Raw genomic sequence first — 17217 nt, 5'->3', positions numbered from 1 at the left:
TGCCAACCTAGCAGTTCGAAAGCACGTCAAAGTGCAAGTAGATAAATAGGTACCACTCCGGCGGGAAGGTAAACGGCATTTCCGTGCGCTGCTCTGGTTTCGCCAGAAGCGGCTTAGTCATGTTGGCCACATGACCCGGAAAAACTGTCTGCGGACCAATGTCGACTCCCTCGGCCAGTAAAGCGAGATGAGCGCAGCAGCCCCAGAGTCGTTCGCGACTAGACTTAACTGTCAGGGGCCCTTTACCTTTACCTTTATTAGAGACATTCATCTTCCCTTCTTAACTGCACAACCATGCATCCTGGTTTGTTAATTTACTTTGAGTAAGAAGATACCGACTTCGAATGTCTTTTTAAAGTCACATTGAGTATTTAGCCCAGCCCTGTGCCCCCTGCATCAGGTCATGTGGCACAAATAGAGGCTTAAGCCACGACAATAACAGAACCCAGAAAAGGCTTCCACAGTCTTGTGCCTGAAGGGCTCACATTTCCATCAACTCCAGCCAACATGGTCAGTGATCAGGGATGATGGTAGTTGTAGCCTAACCACATCTGGAGGTTGGGGAAGGGTGGTCTAGATGCAATATTTATCAACTTGGGGTACCCAGCCATTGTTCGATTACAACTCCCATCATCCCTAGCTAGCAGGACCAGTGGTCAGGGACCAGTGTAGTCCAACAACAGCTGAGGATCCAAGTTTGAGAAACATTGGGACACTAGAGGGTTTTTCCTCAGATATGGGAAAGCCCGTTCAGCCACGAAGCACATTGGGCAAGTCACTTTCTCAGCCTAGCCTACCTCAGAGTCTTTTCGTGAGGATAGAATGAGATAACGGCACATATGACCAGCTCTGAGTAATTTAAGAAAAGGTGGGGTAGAAATTATTGTGACTTTTAAATATGGCACCATCAATGTGTTCAGCACACTACAGTGCGACATAGAAAAGGAGAGGATCTCGTCCCATGAAGTGGCCACTCCAGGGAACCTTACAGGGCGGCACAAAGTTGCTCTGGTAATCCAACAGCCTCCTCAGACCCTCTTCCCACCAGATCCCCAGGCTAAAAATGGCTCAGACATGATGGAACTACACTGCTTGGACAGAGATGAAGCTATGGTTTTGCAGATATTGCAGATATGGTCGGACTTCAACTCCCATCATCCCTAACCATTGGCTATGCTGGTTGGGGCTGATGGGAGTTGGAGTCCGATATTTGGAGGGCCACAGCTTCCTCCCCTATTGCATATAGGAGCTTATTTGGATTGCAGGCCCACAGCAAGAGAGAAGGATTGGGTCAAGGAACCAACTCAAGAACCTGTACCATTTACATGGGTGTAAATAAGTTAACTTTATGCAGTGATATATTAACACACTGTGTAGGGGGCAAAATGGTCCAATAAATAATCTTTGTAATTCACAGCCACTAAAAGCTTGTCTGCACACATGAGCATAGTCATGGGGGGGGTTGGGGGGGAGGCTTTTTAAGAAAATCGCAGGTAATAATACCCCCTGAAGAGGCCATTACGGGGGACAGGCTTCTACTGGGGGGCAGAATCTAAAAAAACAACAACTTCCAAATGCTTTTCAATAATGTTTGTGGGTCTAACTGCAACCCCACCCCCGGCTACACCCATCAAAAGATTTCCAGGCCTAACTTTGGGCAGACTTGAAAGAGTTTCAGAGCTGAAGACTCTCTATGTGTTTGTGATGTTTGTCTTGGTTATGGGGACATAGTGCGTAAGAGGCTGTTCTTGGTTTATCTTAGGGATACCGCTTACATTCATACAAGAAAAACAGTTAAAATGCACCGAGCACCAAAATTTTGGAAGTTAATAGTGAGCGTCTACTCAGTCACAAGCAATAGTACATACAATGAAGAAGCAAAATATCCCCTTACCTTCATAGCAAGGCATTAACCTTTTGCCATTGGACCCTAGATTGGGTGGGATGATGTTGCAGAAACCGTGAGGAAGGATGTACTCTGTCTCATAGTAGACATTCTTCCAACGGTGTGCACAGGCCTATGGTAAACAAACCAGACGGGGAAAATTAATGCTTATACCTGGATCCAGAAAATCAGTGCCTGGAGGCAGAAAGTGCCCCCCCTCCAAAAAAAAACAACTCCGAGTTGAAGATAGAGGGATCATTCCCTGTTCTACGCACACTCCATCTCCATGCATAGGTTTGGCAACTGTGCATGGTGCTTCAGAAAGCTGCGAACACTATTTGACCAGTAGGCAACAGCCGGACAAAAAGGGAAGGTATTCATCACAGGCAATGATGACACTATCTTCAACACACTCTCAAGGGCATCAGGGTGTGTCTCCATTCTTTAAAAAGCAATGAAAGCTTTTGAACTTTTCAAATTAAAACTAAACAAGAAAAAAAATTTGATTATGGCATGCCCAGGTTCATCTCCTTTTGTTATCTAGATAGATACAGGATGTAAGTCACCTTGCAAGCCGTATTATCCTCATACCTTATTAGTAAGGAGATGTGGTAAGGTAAATTATTTGACTCTGGGCTTCAGTATTCTCATCTGTCTTTGCGGTCCTTCCAATTTATTTATCCACCTCTTCGCTCCACTGTCCTTTCTTACCTGCTAAGCCTCAAAAATTATTCCAAGGCAGAGGGAATATCTCCAGATGTGAGTCAGCCCAGAGAGTACTTCACAGCTGGAAGTCTATTCCCTAAAGGAAGAAAGCCACGGCCACCACTGTCTATACCTTCCACATCCTTGGGTCCCCAAATGTTGTTGGACTACAACTCCCATCATCCCTAGCTAGCAGGACCAGTTGTCAGGGATTATGGGTGTTGTTGTCCAACAACATCTGGGGACCCAAGGCGGGTCTATGCCCTTACAGCCCTGGGAACATTATCACACAAGCTTCAGGCTTGTTTAGCTCGAATGAGCTGTGCTCAGCAATGCAAATGCTTTTATTTACTGAATTAAGCTATTTATCACACAAGCCTATCGATGCCCCTGGTCCTAAGGGTTTCTGTGAAGCTCTCTGATGTCAGAGCGAGGAATGCAATTCTACAAAGGATGTTTATAATGGCACTCAGCTTTGACAGCCAGATGTACGTAAGGAAGCTTGGAAGAAACTGAAGTCAAGTTATTTGCTCTTTTAAGTAGACTCAGTTATGGTTTCAATTCCCAACACACACTGCATTCAGAATTTGGTTTTAGAAAAAATAATCATGAAATATTTATATCTAGAGTGTTCAGGAAATAGCTTCTCTCACGGAGCATTTCCACTGTGAATACAACACACAGATATACATTTTAATGGAAGACAGTATCCTACAGACATCCAGTGTCAAGGCCGACTTTCTGCAAGCCTCCCCTAGGAAACCAGCGAAGAGAGCATGTCACAAGGAGGAAGGAATCTTGACTGCAAAGAAAATTTATATCCAATGCAAATCATTGAAACAAAAGGCCCCTTTAAATTATGACTAAGTAACTAAAGTCTCACAATTCCTCATTTGTAGATTTATCTTCCACATCAGGAAAAAACTGCCAATGACCTACACCAGTTCCTCAACTTAAACTCTCTCAGAGGAGCATTCACGGCTGCTATAAATGGAGAAGATCAGCAGTGATTCTCTGGCACCACCAGCTCAGAAATGAAAATTTTGAGCCAAACGCAGGAAGAGGGGAAGGGGGGGAGGACTGATCCCATCTCACCCAAATGGCCTAAAATTTAGAGCCAAAAGTGTACAACAAGGCTGCTGACATAAGAAGTCACCTTATAACAGCCCAGTGTTATCTACTCCACCGAGAGCCAACACAGTACGCTCAAGATTTTTTGGACTACAACTCCCATCAGCCCAAAGCAGTTTGGTCAATGGTCAGTGGTGATGGAAGCTATAGTTCCAAACATACAGAAAGCATTATGTTGGCTACCAAAGGTCTGACTCACAGTGGCTGAAATATACTCAGAGTCGCAAAGTGATTGCATGCTCTTTATTCAGCTCATAGTGGTGAGGAGGAATGAATGAAAGTCCCCTCAAAGTATCTGCTTTATATACATTATTTACACAATGGGCTGCACATGATTGGCTAATTCCAGAATTCTACTGTAAGCCAATCAGGTTGTGGATTCACTTCTATCTGGAGAATGATTGGGTGGTTCCTGCCAACCAATCATACTGCTGCATTGTTCTAGGACCAATCAGACTGCTGCATTTTGGATCCTATTGTTCTAGGACCAATCAGACTGCTGCAGTTTGGATCCTATTCAACTCAGTACATAACAGTGGCTCTCTGTGGTCTCAGGCAAAGGTCTTTCACTTCAGCTGCTACTGGGGATGGTAGAGATCTAACCTTGGTCCTTCTGTATGTAGTCTGCCACTGAACTAGGGTCCCTCCTATAAACAAACCCTTGATCAACAATAGTTCTGTCAAGCAAATTCCCCCTTCTGCCTTAACCACAGTTAAGAGAAACAACAGCACTATTCAAAGTGGTCAACCACTACCCATGTCTAGGCACTTCAGCCATGGTAAGCGATCACCAAATGGGCTTCAGATCCCACACTAGGGGAAACTGTGGTTAGTGTTAACCATGGTTAAGGGTAAGTATTGATGATTTTCCTAACCATGGTAAACCTGAGGGGGAGGGGTTTGTTCCAGAGAAAGTGAAATCCCAAGACTGATTCCTACTGGGGGAATCTCTGTGCTTGTCTAGGGCAAGTTCTTGGCAGAGACAAGATGGAACCAGGGGCCTCCTCATTCACAATTCACACAGTCACTGCCATATACCAGGTCCCATGGGAATATTAAACTATTAGAATATAATGAGCATAAAGAATGTACTATCTATCCACTGACTAAAAGAGCCAGTGGAAGCGTGAATTGATTAAAGTTCAGCTTGGGTGCTTTATCTTAAATCAGTGGTTTTCAACCAGTGTGCTATGGCACCCTGGCATGCCATGAATGATGGTCAGGGGTGCTGCGGGCAACACTGGCCTCTGTCCTTCTTTCCTTCCCTCCGTCCTCTGATGCCCTCTTGCATCTCTGCCTCCCAAAGGCTTGCACAGCTGTTTGTTGCAGCAGCCCTGGCTACAAGCTCCCCAGGTGAATGGTGTCTCTGGGGCTGGGCAAGGGGGGTTTCCCAGGCCTCTGTGGGGCAGTGTGAGGAGAAACATCTCTTTGGGGTGGGGTGGCAGCTGTGGCTGCTTAGAGGACTCCCAAGGAGAGGTGAGAGAAGAGGAGGCTGAGGGAACACTCCACAAGGGAGGGTGTTTGAAAAAGGGTGAGAGGCTGCCAGTTCTGCTGGCTCCTGAGCCCCACAGAGGTGCCACGGAAAGAATGTAGTTGGGCAAGGGAGCCATGGACTCAAAAAGTTTGAAAACCTCTGTCTTAAATATTTATTAGACGTATTGTTTCTTATAAGAACCTTCCAGAGCTCTTCTGTCCAAGGTATTCTGACCAGCTCCACACCTGACTAGCCTAAGCAATCGAGCATCAGACTTTCCAGACCATTCAGTGGATATTTTCTTCAAGTAACAACAAGGCTTTTATGTGAGCTCAGATACCCAACCATGAAGAGATCACTTCACATTCTGAATGTGATAAATGAGCCTCCTATAAACTTACAAGGTGGCATTCAAGCTCAAACCACCTACATATAGGAAGCTGCACTGAAGTTAGAGGTTTAGTTGTTTGGCTGTTTCAAAGAAGTTTAGAATGGAAATACTTCTTTTTGTTATTATTAATTTTATGTGTAAGTATTAACAAAAAGAAAAGAAACAAGAAGTGTATTAAAAAGGAATAAAAAGAAATAAAATAACAACAATACCACCAGCTCACATTAGGAGCTCGTCTTTCTGACAAGGAAAAGAAACAAACTGCATGATAAATAGAGCAGGTGCGTCTTGAAAGAACAAGATTAAAGGATGCCTGGCTTTTCTCCAAGATTTAATGCACTGTCCCCAGTTACTTTTCCAGTGCAAATAAGATAATGAATTTTACAACTGTAACATGGAGGAACGAGGAACTTCTATTGTATTACTGAGACACTTAAATTAATACAAACACTAACTCTCATGTTGATATTTCAAAATCCAAGCGGCTTTCTAAAATTATATTTTAAGCTCATGCTGTCAGCACTTTATTCATCTCTGGTTTTCTATTTAGCTTTCTATCTCAAACTGATATTTAACAGAACCATGTTTTACTGGAGCACCGGCAGACTTGTGAAGGTCTCTGTTTATTGACTCATTTAACCAATCACGCCTTAGGACGAAACTCTCGATACCCACCATGATGATCAAAATTAGTTTCAATAAATATGAGACTAGAACTGTAGCACATCATTCTCCAGGTTTCATTATGCAGTAGAATCATAGAATTGTAGAGTTGGAAGGAACCATAAGGGTCATCTAGTCTAACCCCCGGAATACAAGAATATTTTGCTCAATGTGGGGCTCGAACCCACAACCCTGAGATTAAAAGTCTTATTTATGCTCTTTCCCCAAGGGGCAAGTGGGTGTACAAACAAGGCAGGTATTGTTGCAACAGCTGCTAAAACCAGAAGGTCTTTTGGGGCAGGAGGGGTTCCAAAAATATTTGCAAAACATTGCAAGTAATTTTGGATCACCATTGCTTGGGCCGACTGTCACATCATATGCACTAATTATGTCACAAACATTGGTAACAGCAGCTAAGGACCATGGAATGAGTGTGGACAGTCACACTGTTCCTCTGCAGAATAATCCTCACCAGTTCATGCTCATCACTGATGCTCCTTAGCACAGAAAAATACCAACTCCTGCTGATTTCAGTAGTTAACTTCTGATACCAGAAGGATCAGCCACAAAACTAGGTATGCATGTCTATAAGTGTACCAAAATCCTTCTACTTAATATTTAGCTTTAGCATACATTAGGTTTATTGTAGAATTACGACATGACGTATAATGAATCTGTCTATAGGTGCACACATAACATCTACTTGTGGCACCACTAATTTCATGCTTTTTAAACGAAGAAGAAAGAAGATCCGACTCATTCATAGGAATACAAAGTGCTACTCATTCTGTTCCAAGTCCTAAAGCCTTCACCACTTTTAAGAGGAAGCCCTCAAGGGTGACAGAAGCAGGTGTAACTCCTTTGAAGCCTTCTTTCCAGAAGAAAGCTTTGTCCCCAGGACCCTATTTGCCTTCCTCTTAAAGGATGTGAAAATACAGAGTTAGCTGGATTCTGTCAATCACCGGCACAGCAAATTAATTTGCACGCAATACTACCGGCAACAGTGTGACACCACATTTTGATGGGATGAAGGGAACAGCAAACTTACCAGGATACTTCCTCCAGGTGTGGGCTGCCTTGCCAGGCTTACACCCATCCATTCGTCATCTCTGTCCTCCTTGCATGTCTTCCCGCAGGTCATTCCTTGAACATTCGCTAGAATGAATGCAGGAGCAAGGGTGAAAATTAATAAGGGAGGAAGATGGCATTCGCTTATTTCTACAGTGATCACACAAGTAAGTTTACATAGTTATTTATCATATATCTGGTGAATTCAGGGTGAATCCATGTGGGCATAATACCCTCTTCAATGGCAATGGAAAATCAAAGGAACGCATAAATAGAAATAAGTTTTTCTCCCTTTCTCACAGAAGCAGAATCTGGGGTCATCCAAGTAAGCTGAATGATGAAATATTTGAAAGCCCAAAGAAGAACTTCCTCACAAAGTTTGCTGATCAATTATGGATTTGCAAATTTGATACCACAAGGAAAAGCAACTGTAATAGTTCACCCACTGCCAACTTCCAAGAGTTTTGGATCAAGACCCCAAAATGTATTAGCATTTTTTGCTCATTATGTGGCAGTGGAGGGATAATTGGAAGGATCATGATTTGCTCCCGTGACATATCAGTCCTGGTTTTCTTTTACAGCTAGCTAAGGGGAGGGGACCTGAGTTAAGACAAAAATGTATAAAGGCAATAGAGTTTTTTATTACACTTAAATGAGTATTTCATATGTATTTACACTGCTTTAAATCCTGAATGGGCTAAACACATTTTAACAAAGTCTTTCTCTGTGGCCATATCAGAAACATATCATTACAGGCTTTGACTTCTGATTTGCAATTATTTAAAGGAGAAGCATAAAACACTTCAACATGCATACAGGTTCTGAAGTGAACCTGGCAGTACCATAGCATGACTAACGATGAGAAGCTTCTCTTCTCAAATAATATTTCCTGTATCCTCCATCTGAGAAATACTGATTGTCAAAAGCCACCAGTAAGGCACAGATCTAAGTTTCTTGTAGTGCAACTGTAGTCATAGTAGGGTCGGGAGACGTTCCCCATGCAACGAAGCCCTAAGGCTCTTGAGAATGAGAAATTTTTCAAAACAGAGTTTGCATATAAACTTAAAACAGGGTAGACCCATACATACCTCGGCCCATATCCAGTTCTGTGCATCTCCTGTCGGGATTAGTGTGAACACGACATTTAAACACAGCTCCTGGGGACTTAAGAGAGGCACTGTATTTAGACTCTGCCTTTGGGGCTCCAACCAAAACCCTGGAAATTGAGAGCAAAAGAATGTTTCATTAACGCTACAAGAAGGAAATGAATGCACACAAGTTGCACAGTAACAGCTCGCTCTCATTGACAGGCTATGTTTTCCCAACACCCTTAGGAAGCTATGATCCAAGATACATGTGCCACCCACCATGGCAAGGCAAGGCATTTTCCTTTAATAAAACCATGAATTATTTGAAGGAGCTAAGAATTCGCAACACGATCTCTAGCCCCCCCCCCCAATATAAGCTTTTGGGAAAGAATGAAAATTAACAACAGCAACTATGTATGCATTCTCTCCCCACCCAGCCCCCACTCCTCAGCTATAAATATGAGCACTCCTCAACCCAGAAGAACGAAGGTGGAACATTCATTAAAATGGTCTGAGATTGAAGTACAGTGGTACCTCGGTTTACGAACTTAATCTGTTCCGGAAGTCCATTCTTAAACCGAAACCGTTCTTAAACGAAGGCACGCTTTCCCTGATGAGACCTCCTGCCGCCAGTGCCCTTCCACTTTACCGAGGTAAAGTTCACAAACCGGGACACTACTTCCGGTTTTGCGGAGTTCGTAAACCGAATAGTTTGTAAACAGGGCTGTTCTTAAACCGAGGCACTGTACACCCTGTGGGTGTGAGCTTAATCTGTGACGTAAAAGATTTTCCAAGTCTGCTTTAATGCCATGTGGATGACAGCATATAAGACTTAACACCGGTACATGCATTTCTCTGAGAAGACAAAATGTTTGGTAATTGTTTTTTTTTAAAAAAAAAAATCAATAATGTTTGGAAGAAGAAGAAGAAATTATGCTGGAAGTTGGGATGGGAGACTGCCCATTTTAGTTTCTCATTTTTCTGATCTTAAGTTTAGTTCTCCATATTTCCACTTCCATTTAAGATTTTTTTTTAAGTCATCCTGAAAAGTCAGCAGCCATTTAGTGTGAGTTTCTCCTACGTTTGTATGTGATTTTGTCCCATACAAAGCATTATGTATTCCGTTTTGACTAATAGATGCACTCTTTGCACACTTTGCCCTTAGTATACACATTTTTATAAACATCACTTGGTTGGAGAACAACACTGCAAAATTCAGAGCAGTGCAAATTTCAAAGGATGGCTGTTTTTCTGTTTGTATATTGTTTTAGAAAGTGCAAATTAGGTAGGTTAGCCTCTTAAGTGCGACCTGAATTGAATTTGTCCCCATAACCAGATGCAAGAAACTGCATTTTTGTACTCAAGGTAAATGTGTGCATCATAATGCACACTCTGTAATAGGGTATCCAGGACAATAAGTAAAGCAACTATTTGCTTCCTTTTCAAGAAACCCAAAATCTGCACCCTGCTCACTCTGTCTAACAGCAGGGCTGGCTCTGCCCTACAAAATTTGGTGAAAGAAAACTGGGACACTCATTTCATATCAGAAAGCAGAAATTAAATTCTTCTAATCAGCCCCTGTGGATTCTATGTATATGGTAATCCAATGCGAGCAGATGATGATATCGCATTGCAAAAGTAGCATCAATGTTTCCAGAAGCCTTTTTCTGGAATGGGCAAGAGCTTCAATAGGTTGCAAGTTTTTAAAGCCAAGCTAACACTCTGCCAGCTGAACTCATGCCTACCTATGTAACACAATTCACAGAGATATCAACAACAATTAGCTAAAACCGGAAGGCACATATAAAACATATCTGAGGAGAAATTTTCAGTTGCTTACATTCAACCTGAAAAGCATTTTACAAAGTGTCAGCCTATCTTATACAGTGGTACCTCAGGTTAAGAACTTAATTCGTTCTGGAGGTCCATTCTTAACCTGAAACTGTTCTTAACCTGAGGTACCACTTTAGCTAATGGGGCTACCCGCTGCCACCGCGCCGCCGCCACACAATTTCTGTTCTCATCCTGAAGCAAAGTTCTTAACCCAAGGTACTATTTTTGGGTTAGCGGAGTCTGTAACCTGAAGCGTCTGTAATCTGAGGTACCACTGTATGGGGAACTCAATGCCTATATATATTATACTCTGAAACTAGTTGACTGGACATTCCCTATCCCTAGGAACTCTGAGAATTGCAGTTCCTTAAGGGATGAAGCAGCTGGTGCTGTGGTCTAAACCACAGAGCCTAGGGCTTGCCGATCGGAAGGTCGGCAGTTCGAATCCCCGTGACGGGGAGAGCTCCCGTTGTTTGATCCCAGCTTCTGCCCACCTCGAAAGCACATCAAGTGCAAGTAGATAAATAGGTACCGCTCTGGCGGGAAGGTAAACGGCGTTTCGATGTGCTGCTCTGGTTCCCCAGAAGCGGCTTAGTCATGCTGGCCACATGACCCGGAAGCTGTACACCAGCTCCCTCGGCCAATAAAGCAAGATGAGCACCGCAACCCCAGAGTTGGCCACGACTGGACCTAACAGTCAGGGGTACCTTTACCTTTTAAGGGAGGTTAGCTGTCTCCTTACAACTAGTGGTGTGCTGAGAAACATGATACTTAATAAATTCAAATTACAGTCTCAACATGTACAGTCCTCTATATGAGCATCTGAATGTCTCAAGCTCTACACATTTGTCTTATATTAATGGGTGTATCATTTCCTTAGTTTTACAGACTAGCTTCCTTCTTTTCCAATTGGCCACTAAGAGATCTCTTCTCTCCCCAGCGGTGAAAAGTGTGTTTAGATCCATTTAAAGTAGCCAAAGCTAAGACATAACTGTATTTAGCTGTAACAAGTCATGGAAATAGTTTCCTTACCAATCACTTACAATTTAAATTGTGAGCCCATATGCTGGTAATATTGCCATCAAAGTTTACTTTTTCAATGATGTCAATAAATTTATATGAATGACGCTCCTTCATGGTGTACATTAAAGAGGAAATGATTGGCATTTTTTATCCAGTTTGCCAGTCTCTCAGTGGCATTGGTATTGAGAGCTGCTATTTCAGACTCCCTTGTGTTTGCTTCTCAATGTTTGTTGGCTTTGTAGTTTTCTGTGATTTAGGTAACTGGGCCACTAATTGTTCTCACTTGTGAAAACATGGCTCTTTAGAAGGTAGCCCCTGTCAAAAGCCTGCGATTTGGCAGCTTCTCCTTTGAAACTCAAGAGAAATCAAACTGTTAATGTAGCCTTTTCTCCTTTAAAGTTTGTTTTAAATATCTTAGCACAGTTTTTCTGGCTTCAATGAAGTCAGTCAACGTTGAAGCTGCGGAGGAAACATCAGTGTGAGAGTTATTTTTCTGGGTAAATGCCTGATACCTCATGTAAATAAATATCTATAACTATATAAATAAACCAGTTTTTACCAACATAATTATATGTTATTTATACATCCCAAAGTTTGATAGAGAAAAGAGCAAACGCTCTCTTTCTTGTTCATACAAAGGTCATAAGGATGAAGTAGCAAACATTCCCTGTGTTTCGTCATTTCAGGCACTTTCCTGGCCCTCAAGGCTGGACGAAGAACTCCCAAAGTCTTTCATGCGCAAATCAGATCAGTATGTAGACAAGGCTCTGGTTACAAGGTATAGCAGGTACAAGGGAGGTGTAAGTGTATGACTAAGCACAAGTGAAGACACTAACCCAACAAGCGACACATGCCCTGCATCTTCCCTTTGAAGAGCAGGATTAGCACAGCTGTTAGCACAGAAAGTGGCCAGAGTCCCTGGACTGGACAAGCAAAGGGGGCACTCCTTTAGGTGCATTGGGCCTGTGAAGTTTGTTCACACAGGTGTCGCCATGGAGACACAGGTGGAGTTGGAGCCGGCTTAGCATCTGACTTACTCTCAGTTGCCTCCCCAGAAGGAAGAGGTGTGTCATTTACAGGAGAGGGTGCCAGAGGAAGCTGCACAATAAGAGAGGCCTGATGAGAGGTATTTGATATCTCAGGGATGCAACACTTCTATGTCAATCCACGTGAGAGCCAACGTGATGACTTCCAGGTATCACTGGACTCCTAACTCACATAAGCCCCAGCCAACATACCCAATGGCTAGGGATGATGGATGTTGAATACAATGACATCTGGAGGGTGTAACATTGGCTACCCTCTGCAAATGAACTGGATGCAGACTTAGTCACCCACACAGACCCACTGAAATCAATGGGAGTTAAGTTAGGTAAAGGGACCCCTGATCATTAGGTCCAGTTGTGACCGACTCTGGGGTTGCGGCGCTCATCTCGCTTTGTTGGCCGAGAGAGCCAGCGTACAGCTGGTCATGTGGCCAGCATGACTAAGCCGCTTCTGGCGAACCAGAGCAGCGCACAGAAACGCCGTTTACCTTCCCACTGGAGTGGTACCTATTTATCTACTTGCACTTTGACATGCTTTTGAACTGCTAGATTGGCAGGAGCAGGGACCGAGCAACAGGAGCTCACCCCATCACGGGGATTCGAACCGCCAACCTTCTGATCAGCAAGTCCTAGGCTCTGTGGTTTAACCCACAGCGCCACCCACGTCCCTTGAGAGTTAAGTTACTCATGACTTAACGTTTTTAGAAAGCTTATTTACATAATTTTGCTGAATTCAATAAGTTCCTTTGATTGATCCAATCACACATCAGAGCATATATTATAATATAATCAAATTATCAAATATCAAATTATATTGTGGCGGAACATGCATGGCTATAATCTCATCTGTGTGTTTTTAAATTCTGCTACAAGGTAAGAGATCTCCAGCTTTTTCAGAACAAAAGTGTCTAACTCAAATTCCAATGGGTATACTCAAAAGGTGATTAAGTCCATATCCAACCCATTGAACAGGAAAACAGTGCTATTCTTTGGGGGTAGGATTCCATTGTTAAGCACATTTTAAAAAAACCAACCCACTGCATCCTTTGTCAGGTATCTGTGCAACAAATCTAAATCTCCCCACCCCTGTAATCAACTTTAAGTTTAAATGACACAGCTTAATGGTAGAACAAGATCCTTCAGCCATAGGTCAAGATGAGAAGGATTTTACATGGTAATCTTGCATGTAACAGACCAGGTCACAAGGTGGTCAGAGTTCTGTTTAAGAAATTTATTTATTTTCACAAGCTTTGTTGTAACCACAATTAACTGCAAGACGTTAGCCTTTCACTGGAATCTCTGTGACTAACAGCATGGGAAAGTATGTAAAATAAAGCCAGATGGGGGGGGAAACCTTTTACAGTTACAAATTCCTCAAGCATTTGAGTCAGCATTTGGTTACAGATTTGGAATTCGCAGCAGCAGCAGCAGCAGCAGCAGCAACATCCAGTGCAAAAATTCAAGCAGAGAGAAACAAGAGAAAAGAGCTTTCCCTTGGGATAGCTGGTGTGATGCCCTCCAGATGTTGCTGGACTCCAACTCCCATCACCCCACCAGCCAGCATACTCAGAGGTAAGGGAAAATGGGAGTTGTAGTTCAGCCAGATCAGTTGGTTAGAGTGTGCTGCTGAAAACGGCAAGGTCACAGTTTTGGGCTAAACTAGATGCGCTATGGGGTCCCTTCCAACTCTATGATTCTAAGATTCTATCACCTGCAATCTAATCTACCATCTGTCGTCTTCTTCTTTGGCGATCACTCGTAGCTAAGTAAGATTGTCTTCCATAAACACGGTTTTAACAATGAGTCCGTAAGTGACTGTGGAGGTCAATTCTGGATCCACACATCCTTCCACAGTGGGGACATTGGTTTCCGGGCAGGAGTTTATCACAGTGTGGATTTGCCAAGCGTGCCTTCCTCTTAGCGCGTTTCTCCCTTGAGACCTGAGTTCGAGTGTCTTCAAAGCCCATGACACCTTTGGTCAAGGCTGTTCTCCAGTTGGAGTGCTCGCAGGCCAGTGTTTCCCAGTTGTCAGTGTTTATACTACCTTTTTTTAGATTTGCCTTGAGACAGTCTTTAAACATCTTTCGTTGACCACCAGCGTTACGCTTTCCATCTTTCAGTTCAGAATAGAGTAGTTGCTTTGGAAGGCGATCATCAGGCATCCGCACAACAGGACCAGTCCAACGAAGTTGATGTTGAATTAGGTTACCATCTGTAACCTAATACCAGCAGGGCGGCTCCAACACAAAGCTGCTACTGCTCACACCTGGGAGCGTGGTCCGAAGGCCTACAATGCAGTAGCCTTGCTGAAGCTAAGCGAGTCGGAGTCTAGTTGGCAACTCCATGCGGGTGCGCCATCTAGGGGAGAACGGGGGTCCAGCCCCCCCCAAAAAAAATCAATGGGCGGCCTGGGCCCCCTCAAAGTTCCGTGGCGGCTGTGCACGCATGCCGTGGGGCGTGCTTGCATCATGTCCACATGCCACTCAGTATCCACCAGACACATCAACACACCCCATGGCATGCACGAGTGACGTCAGCAGGCTCCGCAGCATGCGCGTGTGATGTCAGCATGCCATGGGGCATGCACGCATGGCGAGAACACGCCACGGGGCATGCCAACATCATGTACACATGCCACAGGGTATGCCAACATCGTGTACGCATGCCCCACGGCGTGCTGACAGCTATCGCGCATGACTGGCTGAAAGGAACATAGCTTGCCCCTGACACAGTCAACACCTCAATTTTCATACCTAGAGGATAAGAAGGTGCACATCCCTCCGTTTCAAGAGGAAAAGAAAACGCCATTTCCATCAGGACTGGCTAAGATCAAGTGTAGCTAGTGATGAAGCCAACACAGCAATTTCAATTTAACTCATCCACCTATGACCTCTTCCTCTCTGCTTGGTACTTGCCTTACATGCACCTCCTGTCCCTTTCTTGCTGAGAAGCCCTCAGGATAAACAGCTTTGGAAGCCAAGATTGCAGGAAGTGCAGCACTTTAAGGAGTGATGAATGGAGGGCACAGTGGGGTGCCAAGCATGTGCATCTGCCCACAGTGGTGCCAGAAAGCGATTAGACCACCATAGCTCAAACGCTGCTTTGTTACCTGGATGACAATAAACCGCTGAGATAGAATTGCTTAAAAATAGCCAACCGCATTGCAGTGAACTAAATTACTTTTAATGGCCGAATTAAGTGAAGGCTTCAGTTTCATTTACCTGGCTGGCATTCTCTGAAATACAACGTCTCTATTGAACAATGAGATAAAGAAATTAAACCTGGTGCGTGTGTTTGGGGCACAATGTTACGTTTCAAGTGAAAACACCAGCTCAATACACCACCTTGCTTTCTGTGCAGGGAGGAATAAACATGCAAAGTACCGTATGTTATACAGTGGTACCTCGGGTTAAGTACTTAATTCATTCCAGAGGTCTGTTCTTAACCTGAAACTGTTCTTAACCTGAAGCACCACTTTAGCTAATGGGGCCTCCCACTTCTGCCGTGCTGCTGGAGCACAATTTCTGTTCTCATCCTGAAGCCAAATTCTTAACCTGAAGCACTATTTCTGGGTTAGCAGAGTCTGTAACCTGAAGCTATGTAACCTGAAGCATATGTAACCCGAGGTACCACTGTACTGCAAAATCTGTCTTGGATACCAAAATACCAGAAGGAAACAGGTGTAGACACACAAAAAGCAATTCTACATTTCAAGTTTGAACACTAGCATGACTTTCACGCCAATTTTCTAGGGGGGGGGGGAAGGATATATCTGCACAGAGCAAGAATAAATCATTATCTCTATTCTGCCTGTCTGGGGAAGAGTATCATTTATCAAATTTTACAAGGGTTTGCATATATACACCAGGATGACCATTCTTCAGACTTTAGCCCCTACATCTGCAATTGAAATATCTGAGTAGTGGGGGGGGGGGTTGAATCATGACTCACATGTAAACACATACAGTGTGCACAAAAACTAACATACCAGAAAGTAAATGGGATGAATTTTGCATGCTGGAGCTAGTGGGCTTCATTGCCAATCCCATCAATATAGCAAATGACAATATTAGTAAATATATTAATCTGGCCACTGAATTCTGCACAAGCTGTAGGTTTCAAACCGTCTTCAGGGGCAGCCCACGTATAGCACACTTCAGTAATCTAACCTAGAAACAACTGAAGCAAGGTTATTCCTGTCCAGATAGTGTTGCAACTGAGCCAACAGCCAAAGTCGATGGAAGGCCACTTATGTATCCAGTGAGAGTGACAGAAGAGGATCCAAAAGTTGATAAGCCATGAACAAAACATCACTTTACATCATGCATTGTTTGCAACTAAATTCCCAGTATGGGCATAACAGTGAACCAGGAGTCATGGTTTGCTGCTAGGTAAAGGTAAAGGACCCCTGACAGTTAAGTCCAGTCGCGAACAACTCTGGGGTTGCGGCGCTCATCTCGCTTTACTGGCCGAGGGAGCAGACATTTGTCCACAGACAGTTTTTCCATGGCCAGCAAGACTAAGCCGCGTCTGGCGAAACCAGAGCAGCACATGGAAACGCCGTTTACCTTCCCACCGGAGCAGTACCTATTTATCTACTTGCACTTTGACGTGCTTTCAAACTGCTAGGTTGGCAGGAGCTGGGACCAAGCAACGGGAGCTCACCCCGTCGCGGGGATTCGAACCGCCAACCTTCCGATCGGCAAGCCCTAGGCTCAGTGGTTTAGACCACAGCTAGTGAGAACTAAATCTGTGGCCACCTGTGTGTTAGTAGTAAGCCATAATCCATGGCTTACTGTGATGCATGAACCCAGCCAAAGTGTACGATAATTTATTTCACATATGCAGGTTTTAGACCGTTTCTATTACAACCCACATAGGTGAAAAATTTCCCCTGTGGAATTTAGAAT

General features: G+C 43.7%; 1 protein-coding gene across 1 annotated transcript in view; it reads right to left on the bottom strand.

Moving 5' to 3' along the window:
- Window positions 1–17217, bottom strand: part of ITGA9 (integrin subunit alpha 9) — a 231898-nt gene that overhangs the window by 199852 nt on the left and 14829 nt on the right. The window contains exons 2-4 of the mRNA XM_080975757.1: window positions 8406–8533; window positions 7298–7404; window positions 1895–2018 (exon numbers count right to left, since the gene is read on the bottom strand). Of these exons, the coding sequence (XP_080831883.1) occupies window positions 1895–2018; window positions 7298–7404; window positions 8406–8533 (359 nt within the window). The remainder of the gene's footprint in view (window positions 1–1894; window positions 2019–7297; window positions 7405–8405; window positions 8534–17217) is intronic.

The sequence above is a fragment of the Podarcis pityusensis genome, assembly GCF_964106645.2.
Source record: "Podarcis pityusensis genome assembly, chromosome: 12".
In the NCBI taxonomy this organism is placed as follows: Eukaryota; Metazoa; Chordata; class Lepidosauria; order Squamata; family Lacertidae; genus Podarcis; species Podarcis pityusensis.
The sequence above is the reverse complement of the archived record's forward strand: the minus strand, read 5'-3'. Positions and strand labels throughout refer to the sequence as shown.